This window comes from Lissotriton helveticus, chromosome 2_1, assembly GCF_964261635.1.
Source record: "Lissotriton helveticus chromosome 2_1, aLisHel1.1, whole genome shotgun sequence".
NCBI lineage: Eukaryota > Metazoa > Chordata > Amphibia > Caudata > Salamandridae > Lissotriton > Lissotriton helveticus.
The window spans coordinates 1,948,060,093-1,948,087,009 of NC_136059.1; the positions used below are offsets into that span (position 1 = coordinate 1,948,060,093).

The window sequence follows — 26,917 nt, forward strand, 5'->3', positions numbered from 1 at the left end:
CCCAAAGAGAACATAAACCCTGTATTCTGAGAAATCACCAAATTTGGAGGACTGTCAGGCTGGTCCAAATCAACTTTACTCCCCTTAAATGACTCTACAAAACCATTCAAATTAGACTACCCTCTTGAATGGGCTAATGGCCCATTTAAGTACTTGAGAATTTAACTGAGCCGGGACACGCAAGAACTCTGTGACAAAAACTATGGTTGCACTGTCACCTGGCAGGAGGGAAAAGTGGCTACCTGGTCCAAACTGCCTCGTTCGCTGGCTGGCAGGATAGCGATTGCTAAAATGATATTACTTCTTAAATTACTATACATTTTTGTAAATTTGCCTCTCCCGCTCACCCAGGCATTTTTAAAGACATTGCGCTCCTGTATGCTCTCTCTAGTCTAAGAGGGAAGGCAGGCCCGAATCTCATGGGAGCTCCTCATGCTCCCGCTTCATTAGGATGGTATGGGCGCCCCAGACATTCGTCTTTATGCCTATTGTGCACAGGCACAATTTCTTAATCACTGGATGCACCCGACCCTGTTCCAGCCTCAAGTGGCTGTGGAAACAGACAGGGCCGCCCGACTCAACTGCCTGTTGCCATATATCAAGCACACAAGCGACACAGAAATGTAATTAATACATTCAAAACTCTGCGATGGGCCTCGGCCGGCTGCGAAACAGAGCCGACATTCCGATATTATACACCCCATCTATCCCCCTAGCTCACAATCCACAAATACCCCCATTAGAGCACAAGGGTAATGTGGCAAAAACTAAACAACTTGGCATTAACACTTTCACTGACCTATATCCTGTCGACACATTTATGGCCCCCATCACCAACTAGGCCAGCTACACCAAGTTTCTCCGGCCTCCTACAGTATGTCGCATCAGAGCAACGTGTCGTCAAATACACGACACATTTCCGAACCCTCCACCTACCTTACTGGCCCTCAAACACATACTAACTGACCCTTCTCCGCGTAGACTCATAACTCGCCTCTATATCACCATGCAACGCACCTACCCGGTGGCACAGTCGAAAGAACAAGCTGGATGGAACTCTGAACTAAACGCACCCAATAATAGATGAACAATAGCGGTTTTTTTGCAGCCAATTAGAATTATTGTCCCCGAACTATAACCTGAGACTCATTCACTTCAAATTTCTACACCGACTTTATCGGATGCCCCTACAACTCCATCGTATGGGACTCCGATCAGACACTAATTGCTGGATATGTCATGCTTCTCGAGCCTCATTTCTAAACCTGGCCTGGGAGTGCCCCCTATAGCCTCGTTTTGGGTGGAAATGTTCCACAAAATCTGTGAAATGTTAGAAATACGAATATAACCAACACCCTTGGTGGGATAGCTGGGATATGTCAAAGACGCATCGACAGCAAACTGCCGTCTTCTACCCATGCTACTCCTGCTAGCGAAACGCAGAGTTGCCTTACATTGGGAAAGTCAAATGCTCCTTCTTTTAAAGCTTGGGTGCTGCATATCACATTCTGTCAAGAACTGACCACCTGTTTCGACCTGATGCTAGCGGCATCCAGACCCAATGATGTATGGGGACTGTTCCTGACATGGCTCCGCACTTACAACTCAGATCACCCAAACTCACCTATGTCGATGTGATACTTACAAGATCACATACCCAGAATAGGCATTTTCTCATCCCCTACATATGTATAACTAGCCAACCTTCAAACTTTGGTCACTGCTGCAACACTTTTGTAGTTTATAATACACCTTCCACATCCACTAAATGTTTTGGTATGGAATGCTCATTTTCTTGAAATAAGTTGTGTGAACTCCACAACTGTAATGCCATACGGTCTTGCGCCCTTAAATTGATTTTTGGGTTGTTAATTTTGGTTGTAGATGGCACTACTAAGATATATGCTGTTTAATACTTGCTAACGCAGATATGTATGTAATAATCAGTAGCTGCTTTGATTTCGCTCTTGTTTTTCAGTTGTGAGGTCCATGTTATGCACTAATCTGGTGAGTCCTCTAATACATTCAGTGGGTGAATAGGAAGTAGATCATTATCATCACCTGTTGCAGTGATGATGGTATTGGCATAGTCTTCTAAGAAGTTATTTAGTTCACCCAAGATAGCATTATATTTGTCACTTGGTTTCTCTACAGACAGTGGGAGATTAATGTTAATAATCAGAATGGGTTAGTTCCCTTTAGTCTTTAACAGCACTGCCAGCAGTTCTATTGACACAGTCATTAAAGCAGAACATTTCATACCCTTTTAAAAAATATTGTATGTATTGGCATTTAAGATTCGCACCATTTGTTTAATCTCTTATCAAACATGACATTCAGGTCAGTAAATTGTAGCTCGTCTAATGGCAGGTCAGCAAAATCAACAATATTTGGAACTGACAAATTCAGTCCAATCATGGACTACACATTTACAGAGTTCGCTTATTTTGATTGGTGTAAAAACTTTTACATTATATCCAGAGCGGGGAGCAACCCTAACCTACATCTCATTGTACTACACTGTAATCATGAAAAATATCAAACCACTCCTTCATTTACAATATTACAAGCAATAACGTTATCTCCAGTAACAATCTGAAAATGTGATGGAATCAAGGCATAAACCTAAAATTATTAACTCTGTACACACATAACTAATAGTGTGTTGCTACAAGCAATTTGGATGAGCTACCTCAATCTTGGATTCATGAATGGGAAAATCTAAACATCTCCTAAACTCCACTCTCAAGTTTATTTTCTTCGGCTCATTGAACACTAATACAGCCAGACTTAACAGCTCTTTGCTTAACAAAAGCAACAGGTAAATAATCATTGTAAAGCTGGAGTATCGGAAAACTTTAAGACATCTGGTAAAAATTCCCAACATTGAGGTAAGCAAGGATCTAATAAACAATCCCATTATCAGAAAAGATCACAATCAAGGCGTTCAAACTGACAAAGAAGAAAAAACATGGTTGGAGTTACAAGAGGCAATAAACTTGAAAAACTCTACCAAATTTTTAGCTTTTATAGGGTTTGGGACAGCTACATACAAAATCAAGTAATTTTGTCAGTTCGAACAACCAATGTGAAACATATGAGCTAATGTTTCACTTAAAACGCAAACCCACTAAAACTTATTAATAATAATAATAATAACAACTGAATTTATAAAGCGCCTGGTTACACTAGGCTAGTGTGTCCCCATGCTGCAATACGGCTTTACCCAGAGCATGTCAGCTACTATTTCTTCCCACTCACCCGTTACCTAGCCCAGACCTACTTTTTGGGGAAGAGGCGAGTTTTCAGCTCTTTACGGAATGCCAACACTGACGTCTCCAGCCGGAGTCTCAGAGGAAGTTTGTTCCAGTTTTGAGCTGCCAGAACCCGAAAGGAGCGCCCTCCAATCCTCACTCTTCTGAATTTCGGCACCTGAACCTGCCCCGTCCCGCTAGATCTCAACTGCCGGGTAGAAATATATGGGGATAGCAGGTTATGGAGATAGGTGTGCCCCCTCCCCTGTAAGATTCGGTGACTGACGCATAGGGCTTTAAACAGCACACGTTCTCTAATTGGAAGCCAGTGTAATGTTTTCAGCGCCCTCTTCAAAGGGGCTCTCTTAGGCAACATCAAGACCAGACTTGTCGCCGCATTCTGTATGCACTGCAGCCTCTGAGTGCACTTGGCATTAGCTCCCAGATGGAGAACATTCCCATAGTCCAGCCTTGCTGTTATTAAGGCATGGACAATGGTTTTCCTGGCTGTCATTAGCAGTAAATCCAATGTCTTCCTAAGAACCCTCAGGATGCCAAACAACTGCCTGCCACCAGTCTTGTATGGTGCTTGGACGAGATCTTAGTTAGTATCGAGCCATACCCCCAGATTCTTAACTTGATCGCTAGGTGAGGGTAAAGGGCCCAGCACTTTAGGCCACCATGCCGAAGTCCACACCGAAGGAGCCTTCCCCACAATCAGCACCTCAGTTTTATTTCCATTTAATTTGAGGCAATTATTCGCCATCCAAGCCGCCAGTTCCTGCAGACAAGTACTGAAATTGCTGGCGACCTGCTCCTCTGGTTGTGTCAAAGCCACATCCAGTTGAGTGTCGTCTGCATAGGACACGACTTCCTCTCCGAATTTTTCTGTGATCTCCGCCACTGGTGCTACATAGAGATTAAAAAGGGTTGGGCTGAGACTGGACCCTTGTGGCACCCCCTGTTTCAGGCTGATGTCTTTGGACCTATAGGGTCCCTGTGCCACTTGGAAACTGCGGTCTTGCAGAAAGGACTCCAGCCATTCCCACGCTTTCCCCACCACTCCTCCCCTTTTTAGACACTGCAGCAGCGTGTGGTGAGCTACAGTGCCAAATGTGACACTTAAATCCAGCAGAAACAATGCCGCTGTTTGACCCTCGTCCACAAATTTCCGTAAGGTCTCTGTGGATAGAAGCAGCGCTCACTGTCTAATGGAGTGCACGGAAACCAGATTGGGTGGGATATGGGCTGTCAGCTGATTATTAACAGCCTTCTCCGCGATCTTGGCGAAGTAAGGTAGAAGTGAAATGGGGCGCAGGTTGTCTAATTGCTCCATGCTGACATTTGGCATTTTTTTCAAGGGGAGCACCACTGCCTCTTGCCAGGGTTTCGGCACCTTCCCTGAATTAAAAGAGAGCTCTAGTAGGTGTCTAATGTTGGGCTCTAGAGTCTCCACAATGCCTCTCAGTACTTTAGGTGATCTTTAGGGGAACCCGATTTGATTTTACCAGATATTATACATAAGGCGTCCCGAGAAGGGACACTGAAGGTCGTTAGACACTTCATTCCCTTTACATTGATAGGAGTCTCCCCTACCATGCAACCTTCTCTGGCCGAGTCCGGGAAAGAGGAGTAGATCCTCTTCACCTTTTCAGAAAAAAACTCTGCCACCCGATTGCAGGATTCTTCGGACCCTGTCATCAGAGCAGCAGTGCTGAAAAGGTCAGAAATTTCTTAAAAAACGGAGAACAGCTCCCTCACCGAGTTGTCTGCTCCCTCAATCCTCCTGCTGTAATAGGAAGCCCTGGTCTTTCTAATTAAGGCATGGTATTCCTTAAGACGATTTTTATGTTCGTTCCTGTCCGTCGCAGAAAAACCTCTCCTCCACCGTCTCTCCAGGCGCTTGCATGCAGCTTTCTTTTCCCGAAGTTCAGTCCCGAACCATGGGGCAGATTTTGTTTGCCTCCTTGGTTTGTTACTCGACCAGGGCGCAGTGCTGTCAAGTGCCTCCGTAATACGTCTGTCCAGAGACTCACAAGCTGACTCTATCCCCAGACCCCCGGAGGCCCACCCTAGCCAAGGGCCTTGTTGAACATCTCTGTAGAGAAGCCTCCCCATCTCCTGCGTCTGTGCTTGGTTCCCACCTTGCCCTGTGTATTAGCTATCGGTACCACCGCCTTAAAAGAGATCAGAAAATGATCTGACCAAACCACGGGTGTCGGGGGTTCAATTGTCAGCATCTCCCAAATTGCAAAAATCGGGTCAAGTAGATGGCCGTGGCAATGTGTAGGCAGTTCTGTTCAGTTGGAGGCTCCTATTACAATAAGAAAATAGACATTTCCCAAGAAGAAGTTTGCAACCTAATAAAAAACAGCAGGCAGTCACGAGCAGCCAGCGCACGCAGGAAATCGACATCCGTATTCAAATCCGATCTGCGTCTTTGGAGTATTCTACTACAAAACCTATTTTCAAAAGTGCTAGATACAGGTCAGATACTAATGTCATGTAAAAGAAAACTTATAAACCCAATCCACAAAAAAGTGCCCAACAATTATCCCACAAATTGTCTTATAATGCTCCTTGAGGCTGAGGGCAAATTGCTTGTGAGCTTCTTCTGCAAAAATTACCCACAAGGACCTCGTCCCAACACTTTTTGCAAATGAATCAAACCGCCATCGGAAATGTCTACTCCATGATTGGCAACTTTTGGCCCTCATCCCATTAGCTAACAACACCATCAACAAAAAAGAAAACAAAGTATATTTGTTACATAGACTGAGGTATGGCCTTTGACAAGGTAGATGGGAGGCCGATTGTGGGTCAAGCTACTCAACTGGGGAATTGATTGATCACTGTTACATCTCATCATTACTTATATGGTGTGGCCTTATTGCAAGTTAAGCTATTAATTAGGAACAACCTATTGTCAAAGATGTACAGATATACAGTTTTAGCTCCAATGTTGTTCTCCTTTTACAGCTTGGTCTATCAGGTTACTTTTTTTTTTTTTTTTTACAGAGTATTATATAGCGCGAACTTGACCCGAATCGGGTATCAGAGTGCTTTACATAGCACCAGTTGCATTACATAAGGACACATTAATTTTTGTTAGGCACGGGGAGATAAAGTGATTTGCCCAGAATCACAGGAAGTTCAGCGTCATTGTCGAGACTCAAACCCAGTTCCCCAGATTGGAGGTCAACCGCCCTAGCCGTTAGGCCAACTCCTCTTGACTCTAACCTAGGTTTTTGGCCCCTAAACTTAATAACCATCCCATTACGCATCTAGCAAACACTGATAACGTGGTTACCTTTTCTCTTACTCTTGCTGGCTTATAACACCACCTCTCAAGATTGTATGCTTTTAATAAAGCAAATGGGTTAGCAATCAATTTAACAAAAAAACTAACTGATGATCTTTGGCAAAAGCCTTGAACACCTGAAATGGAAATTAGGTGACAACCACATGGATGGAACAAGTGAGAACCTCGGATTGTCTAGGTGTTATGATTGACGAAAAGCTATCATGGAAAGACCACATCCTTAGGAAGAAACAAAAAGGTCAGTAGTCATAACCAAATCCATTAAAAGATTTGCGTACGACTATGGTTGGAGAGCAGGCGCACCTTTTATTATAGCTTTAAACACTAAATGAATCCCAGCACTTTTATACGCATCGTCAGCTTTAAAACGTAGAAAAAAAATAACTAACCGATTAAAACAAAATCGACATCCCAAGCATCAAAAAAACCCTCCTAAATCTTCGGTCAGCAACATCACACTGCAAGATAAGATTGGAGTTCAACTTAACATCACTTAATGCATCATTTAAGTCTTATTATTAACTATGGTTGTGTGTGTAAGAAAGCCATGACAGGAACCTAATCATGGTTCAAATAAAAAAAATATAGGAATCTGTATTTAAATATAAGCAGAATCAACCATCTGATAGTGGTGCACAATCTTCAGCCTAGGGACTTGCTGTCCACTTGGAGCTTCCCCATAGGGAAGAAAAAATTAATAAGGAAGGCACTAAAGGAGAATAACCAAATTACTGATCTGTGTGCCCTACTACAATATAAATATTTGGAGTTGACATTCCACACCTATCTGGATCGAAAGAATAGGTTGCTTGGTCACTAAAACCGCAAATAAAAAAGAAATAACTAATATGCCGGCTACTTTATAACCCAATTTTATAGTTTGAAGTATCTTCTGCCTCTGTTCGAAATTATTCCCTTTACGTACGTGACACCTTTATAAAAGCTCATAGCAGATCTACAAAAAGCAATCAAAATTTATTTCATTCACCTACTCCAAGGGGCACCCAAAAAAACTCTGGCAGTAGAGGGCTACAACTAAGAAGAGACATGAAGTTTAATCGTGGGGCTTAAAGGAGGACATGAAGCACGGTACGCTGGGGGTGGATACGTGAGAGCACGAAGTAGAATGCATGAAAGGCCTGCTCAAACCAAGGACTAGCCACGACATTAGGGAGTATTGAGCTGGAATAAAGGGACTAGAGGCAGGGTGTTTCCAAATGGCTAAAGTTGGCATGAAGCGGAGGAGTGCCCACAGGAGAATGGAAGAAGAGCAGTTTAAGAGCAGACACAGAGAGGGTATGAGTATAGAAGAAGAGAGCTTAGGGCGACAGTACGAGGAATGCAGACAGATGAAAAAGCGAGAGGTATGAACACTAGTGGCTATGGGAAATTCAGGCACGGGTCAGAAAGTTACCGATCGCAAACACCCAGAACAACAGCCTGAATCGCCTGTAGTGGTCACTTCAGGTGCACCTTGGAATCGTACAGGGGGGTTCCCCATACTGCTCTGGGCGCATCCTTGCCGGCTAGTGGTGCTATCGTGCTGTTAAGACCCACGTTGGTTTACTTTAGACTATCGCAACCATAAATAAATTAGAGAACAAGCTTTTTTACCTGCTCGGCCACAGCTCTAAAGAGGCAGGAACCATCCTTTGCAACTTTCTTCCGGTAGAGCCCATGGGAAGCCAGGTACTGGTCCATCAGTGCCTCCCCTGTCAGCTGCTCCTTTCCGCCTCCAGTGATCTCCCGGCTAGCCCCGCCGGTCACCTCCATCTGCGCCCTGGGCTTCAAGGACTGCCGCTCGCATGGACGGACGGAGGCGCATGCACTACTAGACCTGCATACAGCCTCCCATGGTCGACCGGTGCTAGGGCGCCGTTCTCTCCGCCTCGCACTGTGATTAGTTACATGAGTACCCCGGTGGTAACGAGGCTGCCCAGCCCTGAGCTCCTTGCCTCATATCCCGAAGTACCGTCAGGAATCGGGATTTATGAACCCCCAGAAGCGCAGACACTGCCCGCAGCAACCTAGAACGAGGAGAGGCCGGAGGTTGGGAGGAGACACGCGCTGATCAGGGAAACACAAACAGGAAAGTTTATTTTCACTTTCACAGACACAGGCAGACGGCACCATGGGATCTGTAGTGCAGGGAAAAGGGACGTTCTGGGCTTACGCAGATAGAGGTAGGACTTAACTGAGGCCTAAACCCTCTCGTGTTGTTACCGGCGTGTGGGAGCCGATTCGCCTAGAAATGTGACAAACATAAGACAAGCTGGGTAGGTGATGTTACATAATAATATCTGGTACCATTATATGCATTCGAAAGTTGAAACAATAACTGTTATTTCGTTGTACATCTTCCTTTCTGGAGGATTCAGTGTCGTTTGTTGAAGACTGATTACAGTAACGCTTTTGACTAACATCAAAATATAGTTTCGTTGACGTTAATAGATTCTTGCGTCTGAAGATCGAAACTCCCAAGCTCGCAACTTTGAGACGCCACTTCTCCAATACGTTATAGCAAGAGTGGCAAAATGTGCAAGATGTCCGTCGGAATTGCATGAGGCAAACAGCGGTCTAGTTGCAGGAAAGCCATAGTCTAAGGACTTAAAATATGGACTTGACTATCAAACATTCATCTCCATTTGATGCGACGTTTCTATTGCGAAGAGAACCTACAACTGTGCTAAGTTAGGCATAGGCATGTTACTTTCAATATAAACAAAAGTGATAACTGACGGGGTAAATATCTGCTTCTTTTCGTTTATTTATGCCAGGTAAAAAAAACTGTCTTATTTCAAGACCGCAGTTTACAGGTATTTCGGTTTTTATTTGAACCGAAATAAATTGCATGAATTTCAAAAGTTTAAAGACAAAAGTATTTAATTAATTCCACTATGTTTCCTGCCCTCTTTGACGTGAAGCAAACGGGTAATGGTATCATGCAAACATGGCCACCACGTTTAACTGTTCTCGACAGTGATACGTTTGCTCCTTTTCTCTTTCGATACCCTTTTCCGGAGAATGCCGGTAGAGGTGGGATAGGCTGATAGTGCGTGAGAAATTGTTATAGTATGTACTACGAGTATACAAAGCACTTTTTTATTGAATTAATCTTAAACGTTTTTAATGCTTAATGTACTTGAGAAAAGGTTGAACACTACACATGACATCGGAAGCAGAGAGAATTACAGGTAATGGAGTAGTTGCTACTTTCCTTATCTCTGACATTTCTATGTGTTTGGTAAGCTTGGGTGCAACATTCTAGTATCTCCAGTTTGCCTCTTTTAGTGAAATTTCAAAGTGAGTAAAAACAAGCATTGAAAATGCAATAAGTCTCGCCCTAATTTAAGTTAAATCAATTCTGTTTGCAATTAGGTGGCTTTTTAGCTTTGGTTTTATTAGTGTTTTTTTAAACTTTTATGTACATAACATGCATATGTATTCATGCATTTATATTTGTATTTATATAGATATGCAGATGTGTGTGTGTATATGTTTATATACATATATATGCATCTATACACACACATATATATATATATATATATATATATATATATATATATATATATCCTCCAAAATCGGTTCACCTTTTCGGTCATGCAGCGCTCAGTGCTGGTGCGATTCCCCTGCGGCTGAACCACGCCGCTGTACATTCAAAAACTCCTCCTTTTCAGGAAAAAATGGGTCGCACACCCAAAGCAGTGCTTAATCTTGTATTTATTTGTATTTCAAGCATACAAAAGGCTGACAACGCGTATATTGATCTACGCGTTTCGGTGTATCTCCACCTTGCTCACGATCAACGGGTCATTTCGCCCCCAGTGTTTTTAAATGTTCAGCACATTTCTCAGTGACCATTTCCTGTCACGTGATTTACTGCCAAGCATTCTGGTAGTTGTAGTTGCATATTATTCGTTTGCATGAATTAATATAGTTATTTTCAAAGTCTTTTCTGCCTTCCAATAGGCTTTGTAGTTTTGTGTCATTGTACATAATGGATATATACATATAGATTCAATTTCAGAAAAACTTTTTAATTATTTACAATTCCACAGTCTTTACTGCCTTCCAATAGGCTGTATTTTCTTGCGTTATCTTGGAGTAGTCCCATCCGCCCACCCTTTTGGTGGAATTTCGTCATGTGGGAATTGTTGAACAGTCTGGCCCCGACCAAGTAGTGTCAGGAATGAATGTTCATGCTCTATCCTCGTTGTTCCTCAAAAAGTGAAATCAGTGAAGTGCACGCCTGTACGTTATTATAGGATGATTTCCCATAATCTCTTTGGCAGTGTTGTCCAATTGGAGTAGTTTCCAGTTCTTTCTCAGTATTTTCGCTATTTGATTACTTTCTTGTGAGAAGTCGGTTATCATCCTGATTTGTTGTTTTTGCTCATGTTTTTTGGTTAATTTCAAACAATCCTCTCGGGATTTCAGATTCGCTCGCTCCCAACATTTTTTCACCACCATGGGAGTATACTTTCTTTTTACAAATCTTTCCGTTGTTGATTTGCTGTTTTTCTCCCATTGGTCTTGTTCACTGCAAATCCTCCGAATTCTCAGGAATTCTCCGTAGGGAATACTATTTAGCAGGGACTTTTGGTGGAAGCTAGTTGCCTCAAGCGTTGAGTCAGATTGAAATTAAGCTATTAAAAAGAGGGATTAACTTTTGTCCTAAAAGCCATATGAATTTAGCACAGGTCAGGATTGCAAGAAATTTGAAGGACTATATGATACACAGTCACTTTAGAAAAAAGAGAAAGGATGACTGGTTGAAAACAAAAGGATTTGTCAAATGTCATTCATGTAAAGTTTGTCAGATTGCTAAACCAACGAAGGAGATCATCTTAGCAAACAAAAAGAAATGGCAAATTAAACAATGTATAACCTGCAAAACACCATTCACTGTATATATAGTGGAATGCCCATGCCCCATGATGTATGTGGGAAGCACCACAGCTGAATTGAAGAACAGGATTTTGCAACACATGAGGGCAACGATCCATAAAGACCGGTCCAATGCCATAGCCAAACATATGGAACAATTCCACAAAGGGGATTGGCAAAAACTAAAATTTTATGGCATTGAGACGATTCCAAAAGGAGATCGGGAAAGAAAATTGCGGCAAACTGAATCCAAATCCATCCTAAACCTGAGAACACTGCACCCCCACGGGTTGAACCAATCGGAAGAACTTTATGTTCATCTATAAGGTGTTAAAAGGTTATGAAATCAATAACAATAAATAGTAATGGATCAAGATCAATAAATCATTACAGATGTAAAAAATGAGAAAAGGATAACGCAAGAAAATACAGCCTATTGGAAGGCAGTAAAGACTGTGGAATTGTAAATAATTAAAAAGTGTTTCTGAAATTTAATCTATATGTATATATCCATTATGTACAATGACACAAAACTACAGGCCTATTGGAAGGCAGAAAAGACTTTGAAAATAACTATATTAATTCATGCAAACGAATAATATGCAACTACAACTACCAGAACGCTTGGCAGTAAATCACGTGACAGGAAATGGTCACTGAGAAATGTGCTGAACATTTAAAAACACTGAGGGCGAAATGACCCGTTGATCGTGAGCAAGGTGGAGATACACCGAAACGCGTAGATCAATATACGCGTTGTCAGCCTTTTGTATGCTTGAAATACAAATAAATATAAGATTAAGCACTGCTTTGGGTGTGCGACCCATTTTTTCCTGAAAAGGAGGAGTTTTTGGATATATATATATATATATATATATATATATATATATATATGTGTGTGTGCGCACGTAGAGAGAGAGAGAGGTAGAGAGAGAGGCAGAGAGAGGTTGAGAGTAGAGAGTGAGTAGTAGAGAGTGAGCAGTAGAAGTAAGCAGATAGTAGTAGTAGAGAGTGAGTAGTAGTAAAGAGTGAGTAGTAGAGAGTGAGTAGTAGAGAGTAGTATTGAGTGAATAGAAGAGAGTAATAGGGAATGAGTAGTGGAGAGTGAGTAGGAGAGAAGTAGAGAGTAGGTAGTAGAGAGTAGGTAGTAGAGAGTGAGTAGTACAGAATGAGTAGTAGTGAGTAGTAGAGAGTAATAGAATGTGAGTAGTAGAGCATAGTAGAGTAGTAGAGTGAGTACTAGAAGTGAGTAGAGAGTAGTAGAGTGAGTAGTAGAGTGAATAGAAGTGAGTAGAGAGTAGTAGAGAGTGAGTAGATAGCAGTAGAGAGTGAGTAGTAGAGAGTAAGTAGAGAGGAGTAGAGAGTGAGTAGTAGAGTAGTGGAAAGTGAGTATTAGAAGTGAGTAGAGAGTAGTAGAGAGTGAGGAGTAGAGTGAGTAGTAGTGAGTGGTAGAGAATAGTAGAAGTGAATAGATAGCAGTAGAGTGAGTAGTAGAGAGTGAGTAATAGTGAGTAGTAGAAGTGAGTAGAGTAGTAGAAGTGAGTAGAGTAGTAGAGTGAGTAGTAGAAGAGAGTAGTAGAGAGTGAATAGAGTAGTAGAGAATGAGTAGTAGAAGTGAATAGATAGTAGAGAGTGAATAGTAGTGAGTAGTGGAGAGGAGTAGAGAGTGCATAGTAGAGAGGAGTAGAGTGAGTAGTAGAGAGTGAGTAGAGTAGTAGTGAGTAGTAGAGAATAGTAGTGAGTAGTAGAGAATAGTAGTGAGTAGTAGTGAGTAGTAATGAGTAGTAGAGAGTGAGTAGTAGTGAGTAGTAGAGAGTTAGGAGTAGTAGAAAGTGAGTAGTAGAAGTGGATAGATAGTAGAGAGTGAGTAGTAGTAGAGAGTGAGTAGTAGTAGAGCGTATTAGAGAGTGAGTAGTAGAAAGTGAGTAGTAGAGAGTGAGCAGTAGAGAGTGACTAGTAGAGAGTAGTAGAGAGTGAGTAATAGAGAGAAGTAGAGAGTGAGAATTGAGAGTGAGTAGTAGGGAGTCTCCCCAGACAGGCACAAGCACCTCTGCCCCCCTCCCATCCCAGCCACCATTTCGGTGGAAAAAAAACTTGTAATAGCTGGACTTCCAGGGAAGATACCAGGTGGTAATATAGATTCTGGCACCCCGGTATATCCGCACCAAAGTCAGTCCCAGTCATAATGAGTGCCTATGGGGCAGTCACTTTATCAAGCATTAATAATATCTGTGATCTACGAGATACACGTGGCCCAGCAGCACGTGCTGAGCCTTCTGGGCTGTCTAAATTGCCTCTCGCATTTCTAAACAAGCGAGGGGCGCACATGCTGTACCCCTGGGATGCAAGCAGGCTGTCATCGCCTGCCAAAAACAAATAGTGGAACCTTCCAAGTATGTCCGAATTTAACGCATTTCATTTAAAGTATGCCAAAGTTTTACTGCAAAGTTTTCCGTTCGGAAGGATCCGCAAGTCTGCAACATTATATATTATTGTAATCAACCATGTCTTCTATGTACGCGCTGCCTTTGAGAGTCGGCGCACTGAGCACGAGGCCTCATCACAGCCCCGGGTTTATGCCTTCTGCCTGTCGCACCTTAGAGCCCTGCAGGAATCCTGCATGTGAGGGCTCAGTGTGCCTCCTGCTGCATGTCAACTGGACTGTAGCAGGTCAGATCTTAGAGCATGACTTCTATACCAGCACTTTAGAACGAGGTGGCCAAATAATGCCTTAAACTGCAGAAAGGTATCTATGTAAAACCACAATAATATAACTCCACAAGACCCCAGTGGAGTCTTTGAAGTCTCTCATGTGTTTTTTTTAAACATCGCAGTAGTCCGAGAGGCCAATTCCCATGGATCTATGGAACTCCCCCGTTCTACGAATGCTCAGTCCCGAAGAGATATCTAAGGAAGCAGCAAAAACATTCAACTGCGAGACAATTAAGTCATGTTGCAAACCTGGATAATACAACGTACAGACAGCACCTCAACAACGTGCACTCTAGATGGGGAAAAATACACAGAGGCAAGAAAGATCTTAAAAAGCAGAAAAAGAATAGTAGCATGGGAGCGTAGAAGCCACCAGTCAAAAGATTGTTCAGCAGTAATACACAGACAGTAAACAAGCTGATCGCAGCAAAAACACCGAAGTGGATGCCTGCTTGTGCCCCGGGGGAACTGCTGGACAGCTGATCGCAACAAAAACACAGAAGTGGATTCCTGCTTGTGCCCCGGAGGAACTGTCAGCAAAAATAAAAGCAAAGCACATGCGAAGCGGCATTTTTATGGCGTGGGACTGTTCATAGTCCCTACGGACATGCGCATGTTGTCTGCTATGGACAAATGGCAAGAGCAACCATGTTTGTCCATGGAGGCGCTACATAAAAGCCCTCGGCAGAATCAATTCCAAAAGGTACTCGCAATAGCGAGTGTAGCGCATTCGCTGCTTTCGATAGGCGAGACCTAAAAAACAGATACTTCCATGTAAGGATATTAGAAATAATAAATGATAAAATAGAAATGTGCCTCAAAGTACACTAATACAATCTAGACCAGCTTAAATGTGCCAGTTACACAAAACTCAGACTGCTGGGAGTTATATTTGCAAACCTTCAACTGTTTTACAATACTACCAGAAGAAAACACCCTGTGGAAGTCTGCTTCTGGTTCTCCATCTTGGATTGTTCTTTAGTTGAGGCTCCCTTTAACAGAACAAGCATTTGCAATGCAATAGGTCTTGCAGTTACGAGAGTTTCAGCTATTGGCATTGTAAATGACAATACTTTTTAGGTCTCGCCTACGCAGCGTGCATGCGCTGTCCAGGAAAAAGACCTTTTGAAATGGATTCAGTTTTGACCCCAAAAACGTGCACGCATTGCATTGCTTTGAAAGGCAACGTGTGCATGTTTGGCGATTCCCTTGCGGGAGGGAGCTTTGAAACCTCGCTCCCCAAAGGGAAACCGGCACAGCCCCCCTCCTTTCTCCCCTCCCCATCCCCTGGTGCCTCCTCCTTTCCTGTTCAGCACGAGGCGCCCGCTTGGTAAATTAAGGAAGTGCAGGTACCGGGCAGTTTGAAAATCTCCAAATGTACTTCTAGGTCCTGCCCTCTCTTACCCCTGGCAGTACCCCCGGAAAGCCCAGCGGGAAAGGAGACTGTTAACATTTCTTCGTCTTATAAATCCTACTATGTTTTTTTTAAAAACTTTTAGCACGAGGCGTGCGCGCTTGTTCTGTTTGCTACAGGTCTCTCTCTTCGTGTGTCCAGGGTCACACTGAGAGCTAAAGAGCCCTGTACTACCCTGATCTGTTGGGGTGTGAGCGCTTCTCTCGAGGTACTGATCACACACAGCCTGTTCTTCAAGTCTTGTGAATCCCGAGAAGTGCCCATAAGCCGTGCACGCCGACCTTGGGCCACAAGACCCGACACTTCACCGGCACCGCTTGGGAGGTAGGCCGTAGCGGCGTGTGCGTGGCTTTGCAGGGTTAGATTGGAGTCACTGGACCCAGCTGTCAGTCACAGTGTGACGCGGGCCCTCTCCACCCCTGGCAGGGCGAGGCAGCCCTGGGGAATTTCAGATGAGCGCTGCTGGAACCTTGGCAGTAACTCCGCATTGGGGTACACAGAGGTTCCATGTGCTTAGAAACCCCTCAGGAGCAGAGCAGCGCCTGTGCTGAGCAAGTAGCCATACCTAACCTGAGCCTGCCAAGCCCACGCCATGCTGTCCCATAAGAGTATTTGTACGCTCCCTGGAAAAGGACAAGCTCTGGAACTGAAGGGTGGAACATGCAGAAATGTATGTACTGGATACCGGTGAGTACCGGCCTATTTAAAGCACTGCACATAGGGCTGATGGCATAACGGTAATGGTGTGCACAGACACCGACGTGCAGGTACCCATGATCGCGTCGGCAGACGAGCAAGGCACCTACTCGGACACAACACAAACAGAGGCTCACAGACACAAACACACGGAAAGGCCGATAACAAACCGACCGATGGACAGACCCATACCGCTCCCACCGGTACTTACTTCTGCTATTTAGGGCCTCTGTGAAGGAAATCATATCTAACATGGTAAAATAGCAGAGTGTCCAGGACTCAGGAGAGGATGTGGTCCATTGGCTAGACTGCCGACTTTGGTGCTGGAAACCAGGGTTCGAGCCTCGAGGTCGCGTCCACATCCTGTGATTCTGGGCAAATCACTTAATCTCCCTGTGCCTGAATGTGTAATGTACATATGGTGCTCATGTAAAGAGCTCCAATACCTTTGGGTTGAGTTTGCGCTATTTAAATATGCAAAAAAAAAAAAACCTTGGCCTCTCCTTTTGAACATCACTTGCCCTGTGTGACTCAATCCTTTTGACTACAAGTGCTTCAACCCCTCTATCTCTTAGACATAATCATCTCTAATACGTAACAACACATGCCCTCTACATAGGACTTTCATCCATGGTCTCTATGAATTCAGCACAGACTGAGTGCACATACCTTCTTTGGCCTCTTTGCTACAAACTTACAACTGTGGCATTGCAATTCAATGACTGCGTCTCTCGGTAACTAACCTATGTCTCATTTAGGAGTGACAGATTGCTCCTGTAAAACAAACACAATGCATCCGGTACCGAGCTTTCCTTTTTCAAATGTGTTAGTCCAAGCAGGCCAGTAAAATAAAGACTACAACTCCCAGATTGCACTGTTTAAAACATGAAAGCGCTGGACTAGAAAATAAATTCAAAATGTCTTCTGTAAAAATATGCCTTGTTTTTAACAGTGCCATGAATGAACACGTCATGTGCAAGACCAGCGTGATGCAACTGCTGGAACCCACTCAGACACGTGACTTGTGCTCAGCCAGCCACAGAGCCGGCAGTGCCACTTTGCTCACTCACGTCATGTCTTCTTACATCTTCAAAATATCTGACACGAAGTCGGAGATAAACAAACAGCCCAACTTAAAACGTGAAACAAGTACAATCATGGCAGTAAAGGTGCTCCCACTGATGCAAGGAAACTTGTTTCTGCCTCTGTGACACTGAAGCATTTGCTGCTACGATGCATTAATTTAAGTTTTCCTCAGTCCAGGTTTACAAGCAAGGACTTAATCTAGTCCAGTTGCAACTTGGGAGCTGTAGTCATCTGGTCTCCTTAAGAATAGTTCCCTCGTGCTGTGAAGGCAGAGGACTGATGCTGAGATCTTGAGATTTTAGTGGCATTTGTGAGTACTTTACCAAAGCTCTTTTTTTGGTTGAGACTGGCCGGTCAGCACCCAGGATAATATGCTGCACTTATAAGGTCCAAAAGAAGAGACCTATTGGCTATGCCAATGCTTGTTATTTATGCGTTTGAAAACCTGCAAGCTATGCGTAAACAAGCACTTTGTACTTTTAGTCCTTGCTTACGAGAAACAAGGATGGCAGTCTCTTTTACTGCCAGCCTTGCTTCTCGTAAGCAAGGACTATACGTACAAAGTGCGTGTTTATGCACCGCTTGCAGGTTTTTAAAACAAATGAAAAAATATGGTTCACCAGAGCATACATTTATTGGTCAAATGCTGCGTATGAAAAACACAGAGGCAGAAAAATGTATTGACTGAGGTACAGAATACTCCCTCTTGCCAGAGAAGGGCAGTGAAGTGAGGGAAGAAAAGAGTGCGAAAGTTAAGAAAGGAAGAACAGAATATTGAGTAGAAATTGAAGAAATTACAGAGAAAGGGGTTTGAAGAGGAGGGAGAACAGAAGTGGGATTGTGAAAGGTGGACGAAAGAGAAAAGAAGCAGAGGGAGGCTAAAAAGAATGACAATGCGAAGTTGAAGAGGAGTGAGGAGCGAAAGGAGGTAGAGTTGGAAAGATGTGGAGAGCAGAAGATATTAGGGCAGAGAGAACCGGAGGGAAAGAGTATCATAGAGGACAGATGCAAAGGTCAGAATTGTAATGGACAGGGAGCCAGTAAGAAGCAAAAGGAAAAGACCGTGAGTGAAAGAAGGATGTTAAACTAAGCAAGAGGAAGGAAATGGAGCGAGAAAGAAAGGGAGAACAGCAGGTGAATGAGACAGCCGCGGGCATTATTAAGTACAAAAAACAGTCCAGACAAAGTTTGTCCTCCGCACGGTTTAATGGACGGAGAACGTTTAGGCAGTAGTAGTGATTGTCTTGGTTCCCTGCTTCACTCTGTTTAACCACCAGCCCCCTCCTATCCGCACTAATTGAGCTACACTGCCGCTCCCGCCCCTTTCTTGTGCACTCACTCCTGCCAGTAGAAGAAACATGTGTTCCCTATTTCCGCAGGCCGTGTCAGCTCTTGGGCGCAGGCCTGTTTGCCAGATGAGTGTTTATCCTCTCTCTAAATACTTATAAAGTCCCTAAGCCGAGACCGATTGCATTGTTGATGTCTGTAAAACATAGAGAGGGGGCAAAGGGGCTCATTCTATGACAAGTGAGGCGGTGGAGGTACTGATTCACTGACATACTTTGCAAACTCTAACCCCTGCGTCATACGAAGGAATCTGAAGCTGCTGTGATCCTCGCCTCTCCAGCCGCCGCTGCTATGAAGATTTTAGTTGTTTGTTCTAGCTCAACGATTTTGAAAGGTGCCTGCACTTCAAACGGAGCCTTTGTAGAAAAGAGATGTTGTTTCATAATGTATGCGTTTCCTAATGTATATGTTTACCAACGTGACAGCAGAAACAACACAACACAACAATGAGAGGGGGGTAGGACAGAAAGGGGGAAGTGAGATGAAGTATGTGCCAGAGGGGCGGAGATAGGGAGGGGATAGAGAGTGGCAGAGGGGTAAAGGGCGAGAAAGAGAGTTGGAGGGAGAGACAGAGATGGGGAGACAGATTTGAGAGATTGTGAGAGAAAGGGGAAGACAATGTATGTGAGGAGAACAACGAGACATAAAGAAGCAAGGAGAGAAGAAGACTGTGCGAGGGAGAAGGAGAGAACAGAGAGCGAGAGCGAGCGAGAAAGAGAGAGCAAGAGACCCAAATGGAGAAGCAGGCAGAAAGAGAGCGTGAGAGACAGACAAAGGAAGAAAGAGAGAGAGAGAGAGAGAAAGATGGGTGGAAAGAGAGAGAGGGGAAGAGAGGCAGACAGAAAGGAAGGGAGGGTGAGAGACAGTACACGGCACTTAACGTGGCTTCTGAGATGCTTGTGGGGTAAGGAGGAATGTGGCTAGGACTGAAAGTGCCTACCACACTTCACATCCTCGTTGCGGAAGACCTCTCGGTACATTTCACTAACCATACCGCTTTCTCTGGCCCAAAATGGCGCTGAATACAAGAGTATGTGAAAGCATGTACTTACACATGGTATCTCCCCTTAAACATCCACCACCAGGGTGGTGCACGCGCCTCGCCTCGCTGTTTGTAGCCCGGCGGCTTGCTTCCAACCAGAGACAGGCTGTGACGCCACTGCCTTGGTACATGGTCTATGTGGTCCGTGTCCGCTGCTTTCACCCTAAAAACGATGCGTCAGAGGCTGCTGTGTGGAGACGAGCAGAGGTGTGTAACAAAAAAAGCACACCGCTTTACTTTAAACAGGTCACGAGTCACCTGAACCAGCACTAGGAGCCACTAACCGCTGGGGTCACGGACAGGAAACGGGGCTTGCTCTCTCTAAAAGAAGTGCTTTGCAGCCCTCCTGCTGCTCTGTAATATCGTGCACACACTCGTTTTGCGGAAACGTCACGAGCAAAAGACACGCTGTACTCGTGCACATCTTCTGCCCAGGCAGGCAGGGCAAACAGGAGACCGGGAGGAAGCCTCCCTTCCAATCAAAAGCACGCATTTTTGATGCGCACCAATGAAAAGCATGGGTGGAGTTCCCACCCCGCTTCCGAAGCAAAACCGACGACAATAGACCTCACAAGCGAGCAGCACATGCACTGCGTCGCTAGTCGAGACCTAAAAAAGGAGACTTGGGGGAAGGTCTGTAGCATTCTTCCCAGCCTGGGTACGCGCTAAAGACTAAGCCACACACAGAGCTTAGTATATTATGTCTTTATTGTTCTGCCTGTAACCGTGAACTTCAAGATGCTCTAATGCTAACGTCACACAACACTATATCCTACTCCCTGTTAATTAAAAACAAAAAATTCTGCAATGAGACTTCGTGGCGCTCTGATCACACGTCCAACTGTGTCTTTGGAAACTGGGGTCAGGCAGTCAAATGTCCATTTTCTGCTTTGGCGATGCAGACACAACAGAAGTCACAGGTTTTCTAATTGTTCTTTCAGATCCAGTCTCTAAATTGACATTAGTGCCTGATGAGCCACATGTAGGAAATGTGAGGAATCTCACATAGCAAACTTCCCAGGACGTTCGTCAGTCACTATGTGTTCTTTGCTGGTCACAACACGTAATGGCTCGGCATCGAAGGGAGCATAAGATTCCCGTTTCTCAGAATGATGGACAAGCACTCCCTCTCCTCCAGTAAACGTAATGTTTTTTTGCATGTTGACACTTGTCTGCATAGGCCTTCATTTTTCTGTTATGATGCAAGTCTCTTATACAGGTTTCTTCCTCAGTACTTGATCTTCTGGTGGTCCATTAAGGTAACTTGGTTGTCATGGCTCTCCCAAACATCAAAGTTCCAGGGCTCTTACCTGTAGTCGACTGAGGGGTCAAACTGTAATCCCGAAGAGCAGAATTTAAGACAGTTTTAAGGTCAAGCTTTCCAATAGAGCACGCCTAACAGCTTTCTTGAGAGTACTCAGGAAACATTCGACAAGGCCATTGGCCTGGGGCCAACGAGGTGTCCTATTCTGATGCATCATATTAAGATGACTGAGAAAGTCTCTGAACTCTTGACTGTTGAACTGTGGGCCGTTGTCAAATTTTAGGATTGCATTAATAGCCCATGTCGTGGAGATGCCATCTACTCTCTCGCTGATTCTTTCTTGAGTGGTGGATGAGCGATCTTCCATCAATGGAAAGTGGGAGTATTCATCAACAATTACCATCAGGTGATATCCATTGTCAAAAGGACCAAATACATCAACAGAAGTTCTTTTCCATGCATGCTTTGGCAACTCTGACAAGTTTAAGATGTGTTGAGTGGTTATCGATGAAAGGCAGTTGCATAGATGACAGGCCTTCAATTCTCTTTCACCTCTCATCGAGATGGGAAAACCAGACTAGGTTTCGGAAAGCTCATTTTCTGACAAAGATTCCACGATGTCCTTCACGGCCCACTTCAATTATCTGTTGTCGCAGACTCCAGAATAATAATTCTCGAACCTCTCAGGATAAAGCCTTCTTGAGTAACAGACAGTTCATCTATGAAATTTTTCAACTTCTGGTATTCACTGTCACTGGTAAGAGATCGAGTGTGCTGTTTCCAAGACTGATATGCAATAATGTCATTCAGTTTTATCATGTCACTATATTGACTCGTAGCAGTGCCAATTTGTTCCAACGAAATGGCAGCTGGTGTATTGTATCTCACAATAAAATTTATGTAGGCTTCAGCTGTCTTAAATGGGGTACCATAGCACTGAGAGGCACTTGTGAGAAGTAGTTGGCAGGATTTTGATCTTTCGCGGATGGTGCACAATTGTATAGTGGTATTCTTGTAATCGTAGACCCCAAAGTTCAAGGCGAGGAAGTATCTTGGCTTTTGGATTGCCAAAGATAGTCAACAATGCTTCATGATCCATCATGTTCACAAGCCCACACCACTGCTGAACTTTCTTTCTCAGGTTGGGAATAAGCACGTTCAGTTTGGGACAAACCTCTGCTTTCATATGCCACAATATACCTTCAAGCATTTGGGTGTCTGCTGTGCTGTGTAAGGATTGCGCCTAACCCAACTGGGATATCTTCAACAACAACCTTTGTATGACGCTTAGGACCAAAGTATGCCATTTCAGTGGCATTCTCAATAGCTTGTTTTATCTTCTAGAAGCTGTGTTCGCATTTGTGTGAACAATGAAGTGACACATTCTTTTACATCAAGTCTCTTAACGGAGAACTTACGGTGGCAATGTCTCATATATTTAGAACAGTAGCTGGCCATGCCAAGAAATATAAGATTAATATTAATATAAGATTATTGAATATAAGATTAAAACATCTTGTGTGAGACTGCCAGTTGACAATGCTTGCACTTTAGCTTGATCTGGTGTCATGCCCCCATCAGACAAGATATGGCCAAAGAATTTTAGTCTTTCCTTAGCTCCAGGAAGGTAGCTTTACCCTTCTGATACTCTTGAATCATTAATTTCCTTGTAGCACAAGCGTGAATTACGAAAAGTGCCTAGCTCTGTGGTCGCCATCTTTAAATGGTACATTTCTCTTTTAATACCTTGATTTTATGTTTTTTCTTAGCCTTTCACATCGTTCTTTTAGTTAGATGTGAGTAACTGTGCTTTCAAAGGGGAGCTTTTGAAAGACAGTAGGGGTTGCTGGACCCTGGTTATGCTTATTTTGCCCTCATGTTATTGTTTTTAATCTCACCTTCGCTGCGCTGAGTAGCGCCTTCCATCACAACCGCTGATATGCCCCCCGGATGCCTGGCTATAAAGCCGGCTCAACAGCGTGTCCACGCAGCTCCAGGAAGGTGTCTTTACCCATCTGATAATCTTGACTCATTCATTTCCTTGTTGCGCAAGCGTGCATTACAGGAGGATCCTGGCTTCTTGGTCGCCAACTTGATATGGTGCATTTCTCTTTTAATACCGTGTGTTTATGTTTTTTTCTTAACCTTTCAAATCATTCTTTTGGTTAGATTTGAGTTACCAGTAACTGTGCTTTCAAAGGGGAGCTTTTGAAAGACAGTAGGGATTGCTAGACCCTGGTTATTCTTATTTTGCCCTCACTTTATTGTTTTTAATCTCATCATCACTGCGCTGAATAGCGCCTTTCATCATGCCTCCTGATACACACCCCCTGGATGCCAGGCTTCAAAGCTGGCTTAACAGCGTGTCCGCACCACTGCTGCACCAAAGGCAAGCCCTTTTGCGCCCACCCCCTCTTGGACCATGCTTAGTGCCAGCCCACCCTGCTGGTCTCACTCCCCAGCCAGGAGCTACCATCCGTTATTCACATGAAGAGCTGATCAACCTTTACCGTTCAGGTATGAAGTGCCCAGGCCCCATATATCTACTGGGTGCAACTAGCACACTGACTTGTCAGAATTGTAAGCTTGCTCTTACAAATGCCAAAATTCATGCTTTGCACTATCCTAGACCCCTAATCCTAAGTCTGCTAACTCTCCTGCCTACTACAGATGCACACTCATTAACGCAAAACCGCTGACCAAGTATGCTTTGGATTTTGCTGATTTTATTAGATGCCCACTCGGCTGACGCTCACAGATGCTGATACTGACTAATTAGCAGTTAAGGACGTATTAAGGCTCGGATTAACAACGAACCATTGTCCATTGGAATAAGCAACATACTACTCGACACGATGTAAAAAGGAAGGTCTCCTGTACATTTGAAGATGGCATACCACGGCGGCCATCAGTCAAGATTGGACCCCCTAGAGCCTTCTATTCCTAGTGCCCATACACCTACAGTTGTCCTGAGGAAGATCCCAGAATGAGGATCAATTAACCCTATGGAAATAGGGGTCGAAACGTCGACAACACTTCTCTAACAACATACACCATAGGATTACGAAAGAATTCATTAGTGCCCTATGTGTAATGTTTAAATATGGGAACTTTTTGATCAACTCTAGACTGTAAAGGTTCCATTACATGTCGCTGTAATGTGTCTCTACCACAACGCCTTTACCCTGTCCCTCACTGACCTAACCACCTCCATCCTATTCTAATTACCCCTCCTTCTCTTGCACGTATGAGCACTGTTAAATATTGCACAAGATACTACTGTGTATTTTTTAATATGTTGAACTTGTTTTTTGATACAGAAGTATGTATAGAGATGTTTTACTGAATGAATTAAATTCAGGTTCCATCACAGGAATACACGTGTATTTTTTGATTTAATTATTGGTCCACTGTCAAGTTGTGTGTCTAATTCAACACTACACCGACCACTTCACTTTTTGTACCACTCGCTGGACACAGCATATGTCATTGAGACCTTAGCTGACACTGCCTCCGATCCTGATTTTATTTCTGCAACCCCTCCAGGTCACTCCGTTTTTCAGGCTAGACTGCATCGGTAAAATGGGTGGAGGACTAGCGATTATTTATTGCAAACACTTCATAGCATCCTTTGTACTCCTCTGTAACCACTGACTCTGAGCCGCTTTCCTTCACAATGGAACTCGCCAACCATTATTCCTTCAATAGGGTACTTATCTGCCATCCTCCAGGTCCTAGATCAACCTTTATACACAACCATCGTCAACTTCTAGAAACCAAAGCCAATTCCTCAGACTTCACCTTACTTTGAGACTTTAATTTCCAAATTGAAATCTTCCTAGATAATGGTTCGGCTCACCTTATCAACACAATGGTGAGACTAGGTTTAACCCAACTGGTCAAGAGACCCACTCATTCAGTGGGCCACCTACTAGATGGGAGTTTTTCAGATAATCCCCACCTCCAAGCAACAACCGCTCTTCCTCTTGTATGGTCGGATCATTTTGTGGTCATGTTTAATTTGAAATAGCCCTAATTTCAACTATCCACCTTCTCTGAACGTCCTGCCAACCTTTGCACAAGATCAGCTCTGATTTGTTAAACACAACGCTAGCCCAAACTATGCCTGGAACCAATGTAGATCTGGACACTGCGACTAGCAATTATAATCAGTGGGTTGACTCCACTCTTAACTGCCTCACCCCGCGTAAAGTTTATAGAAAATATAGATCCTTTCCCTCAGAGCCTTGGTTCAATGAAAAAGTAGAATACCTAAACAAGGTTGTCGAAAGCTAGAAAGGAATTGGTGCATCAACTACAACCCCATAGTAAAATAATTCTGTAAACCGGCCATTTTGACCTACAAAGAATTGATCTCAGAAGAAAAATCTAGCTATTTTAAATTGAATCCTCTATAAATGCCCCTTAAAGAACTATTTGCCAAAGTGAAACAATTGATCAAGCTCCATAAAACCAAAAATAACACAGCCGGACAAGCTTTTTGTAATTCCTTAGCCTCCTTCAAGGTCAAAGCCATTTTCAATGTGTTTTTTGGCTAACCATGCACCTACCATCCTACTTGAGGATAAGGCTGTGCTCGACGGCCCAGAATCAGATGGAATAATCTCCTCCTGAAAAACTGCCCTGGTAGGCTATTCAACATCTCACTGCCCCACTTTTGTGGAGGGGAGCCCACTTCAGGCAATGCCGTCTTGACCATATTTTCCCCTTTAAGCACATATTTTGTTCAGACCTAATTTAGCCAAATTAAATTAGGCTCCCCTATGGAACACTGTACTCCAAGGATTCTTCACCTTGCAGCTGATATCACCTGATGGCATCCCACAGACATCTTCAACTCGATGTTCAAGAATAGCTATTATTCTAAAGTGTGGAAAAAAGACTGTTCTCACCATTCTTAAAAAACAGAACTTGAACGTCAATGGCCCCAATACCTATTGATCCATCTCACTTCTTCCGTTCTCTACTAAGATCGTAGATAAAGCTATTCACTCGGAACTTTCCGTCTTCATAAGTAACAACGGGCTTTGGCTTCAGAAGCCAGCACAGCACCAAATCGGCTCTAATTACAGCCTCAGAGGAAATCAGACACACTTTAGATGCTGGAGGCAAAGCTGTCTTGATTTTATTAGACCTCTCGGTAGCATTCGACACGGTTAACCATAGTCTACTTATCAACCGTCTCTCTGCCACTGGAATTAAGGTCAGACCTCTTAAACTTCTGAAATCCTTCCTCACAGACAGAGAGCAGTTTGTCTCACTGAATGGGTTCAAGTCCGTTCCTTACTCTTTGCCTTGTGGAGTACCTTGTAGTATTCCTATTTAGAATGTTTTCTAGTCTTGTTACGTCTTCTCTGCCTGGCTCCATTCCATACGTGGGAGTTGGGCAGAGAGAGAGAGAATCGCTTCTGTGGACTGTGGAAGTCTAAGCTGTTATCTACAATAAACTTACTTCTTTTTCTGGAAATCTCTGTTGTGATTACTTCATACCTCAGGGCTCTTTATTAAGCCTTACTTTTTTCAGCCTTATGCGACCCCCTTGGCCAACCTGATCAACTCATTTGCTTTCGCAGTGGTATCCTACGCCACCGACACACAGATCGTGGTGTCAGTGGCCAGCAATCCTGATGACACTGCCATTAGATTTCATGACTGCATGCTTCAGGTAAGGAGTTGGTTGTCCCACAACTGTTTAAAGTCGAACTCTGATAAAGTCAAGGTTCTGTCAGGTAGAAACACGTCATTCTTGTCTCCTAGGTGGTGCCTGCAGGAACTAGGGGAGGGGCGTTTCCCACTCTTGTCACCAAAGTTAAGAATTTAGGGGTCTACTTTGACACCAAACTCTCTTTTGAAGGCTACATCAACTCTA

General features: G+C 43.7%; 1 protein-coding gene and 1 long non-coding RNA gene across 3 annotated transcripts in view; one reads left to right on the forward strand and one right to left on the reverse strand.

Moving 5' to 3' along the window:
- The window catches only part of OTUD4 (OTU deubiquitinase 4), a 442,490-nt gene extending 433,817 nt beyond the window's left edge, over positions 1–8,673 (reverse strand). Inside the window, exon 1 of the mRNA XM_078676880.1 lies at positions 8,191–8,673. Within this exon, the coding sequence (XP_078533006.1) occupies positions 8,191–8,349 (159 nt within the window). The 5' untranslated portion in view covers positions 8,350–8,673. The remainder of the gene's footprint in view (positions 1–8,190) is intronic.
- Positions 8,674–9,601: 928 nt separating this feature from the next.
- LOC144818963 (uncharacterized) overlaps positions 9,602–26,917 on the forward strand; it is a 49,448-nt gene continuing 32,132 nt past the window's right edge. For both annotated transcript variants that reach the window (XR_013607186.1, XR_013607187.1), the window contains exon 1: positions 9,602–9,770. This is a non-coding gene — a long non-coding RNA (uncharacterized LOC144818963). The remainder of the gene's footprint in view (positions 9,771–26,917) is intronic.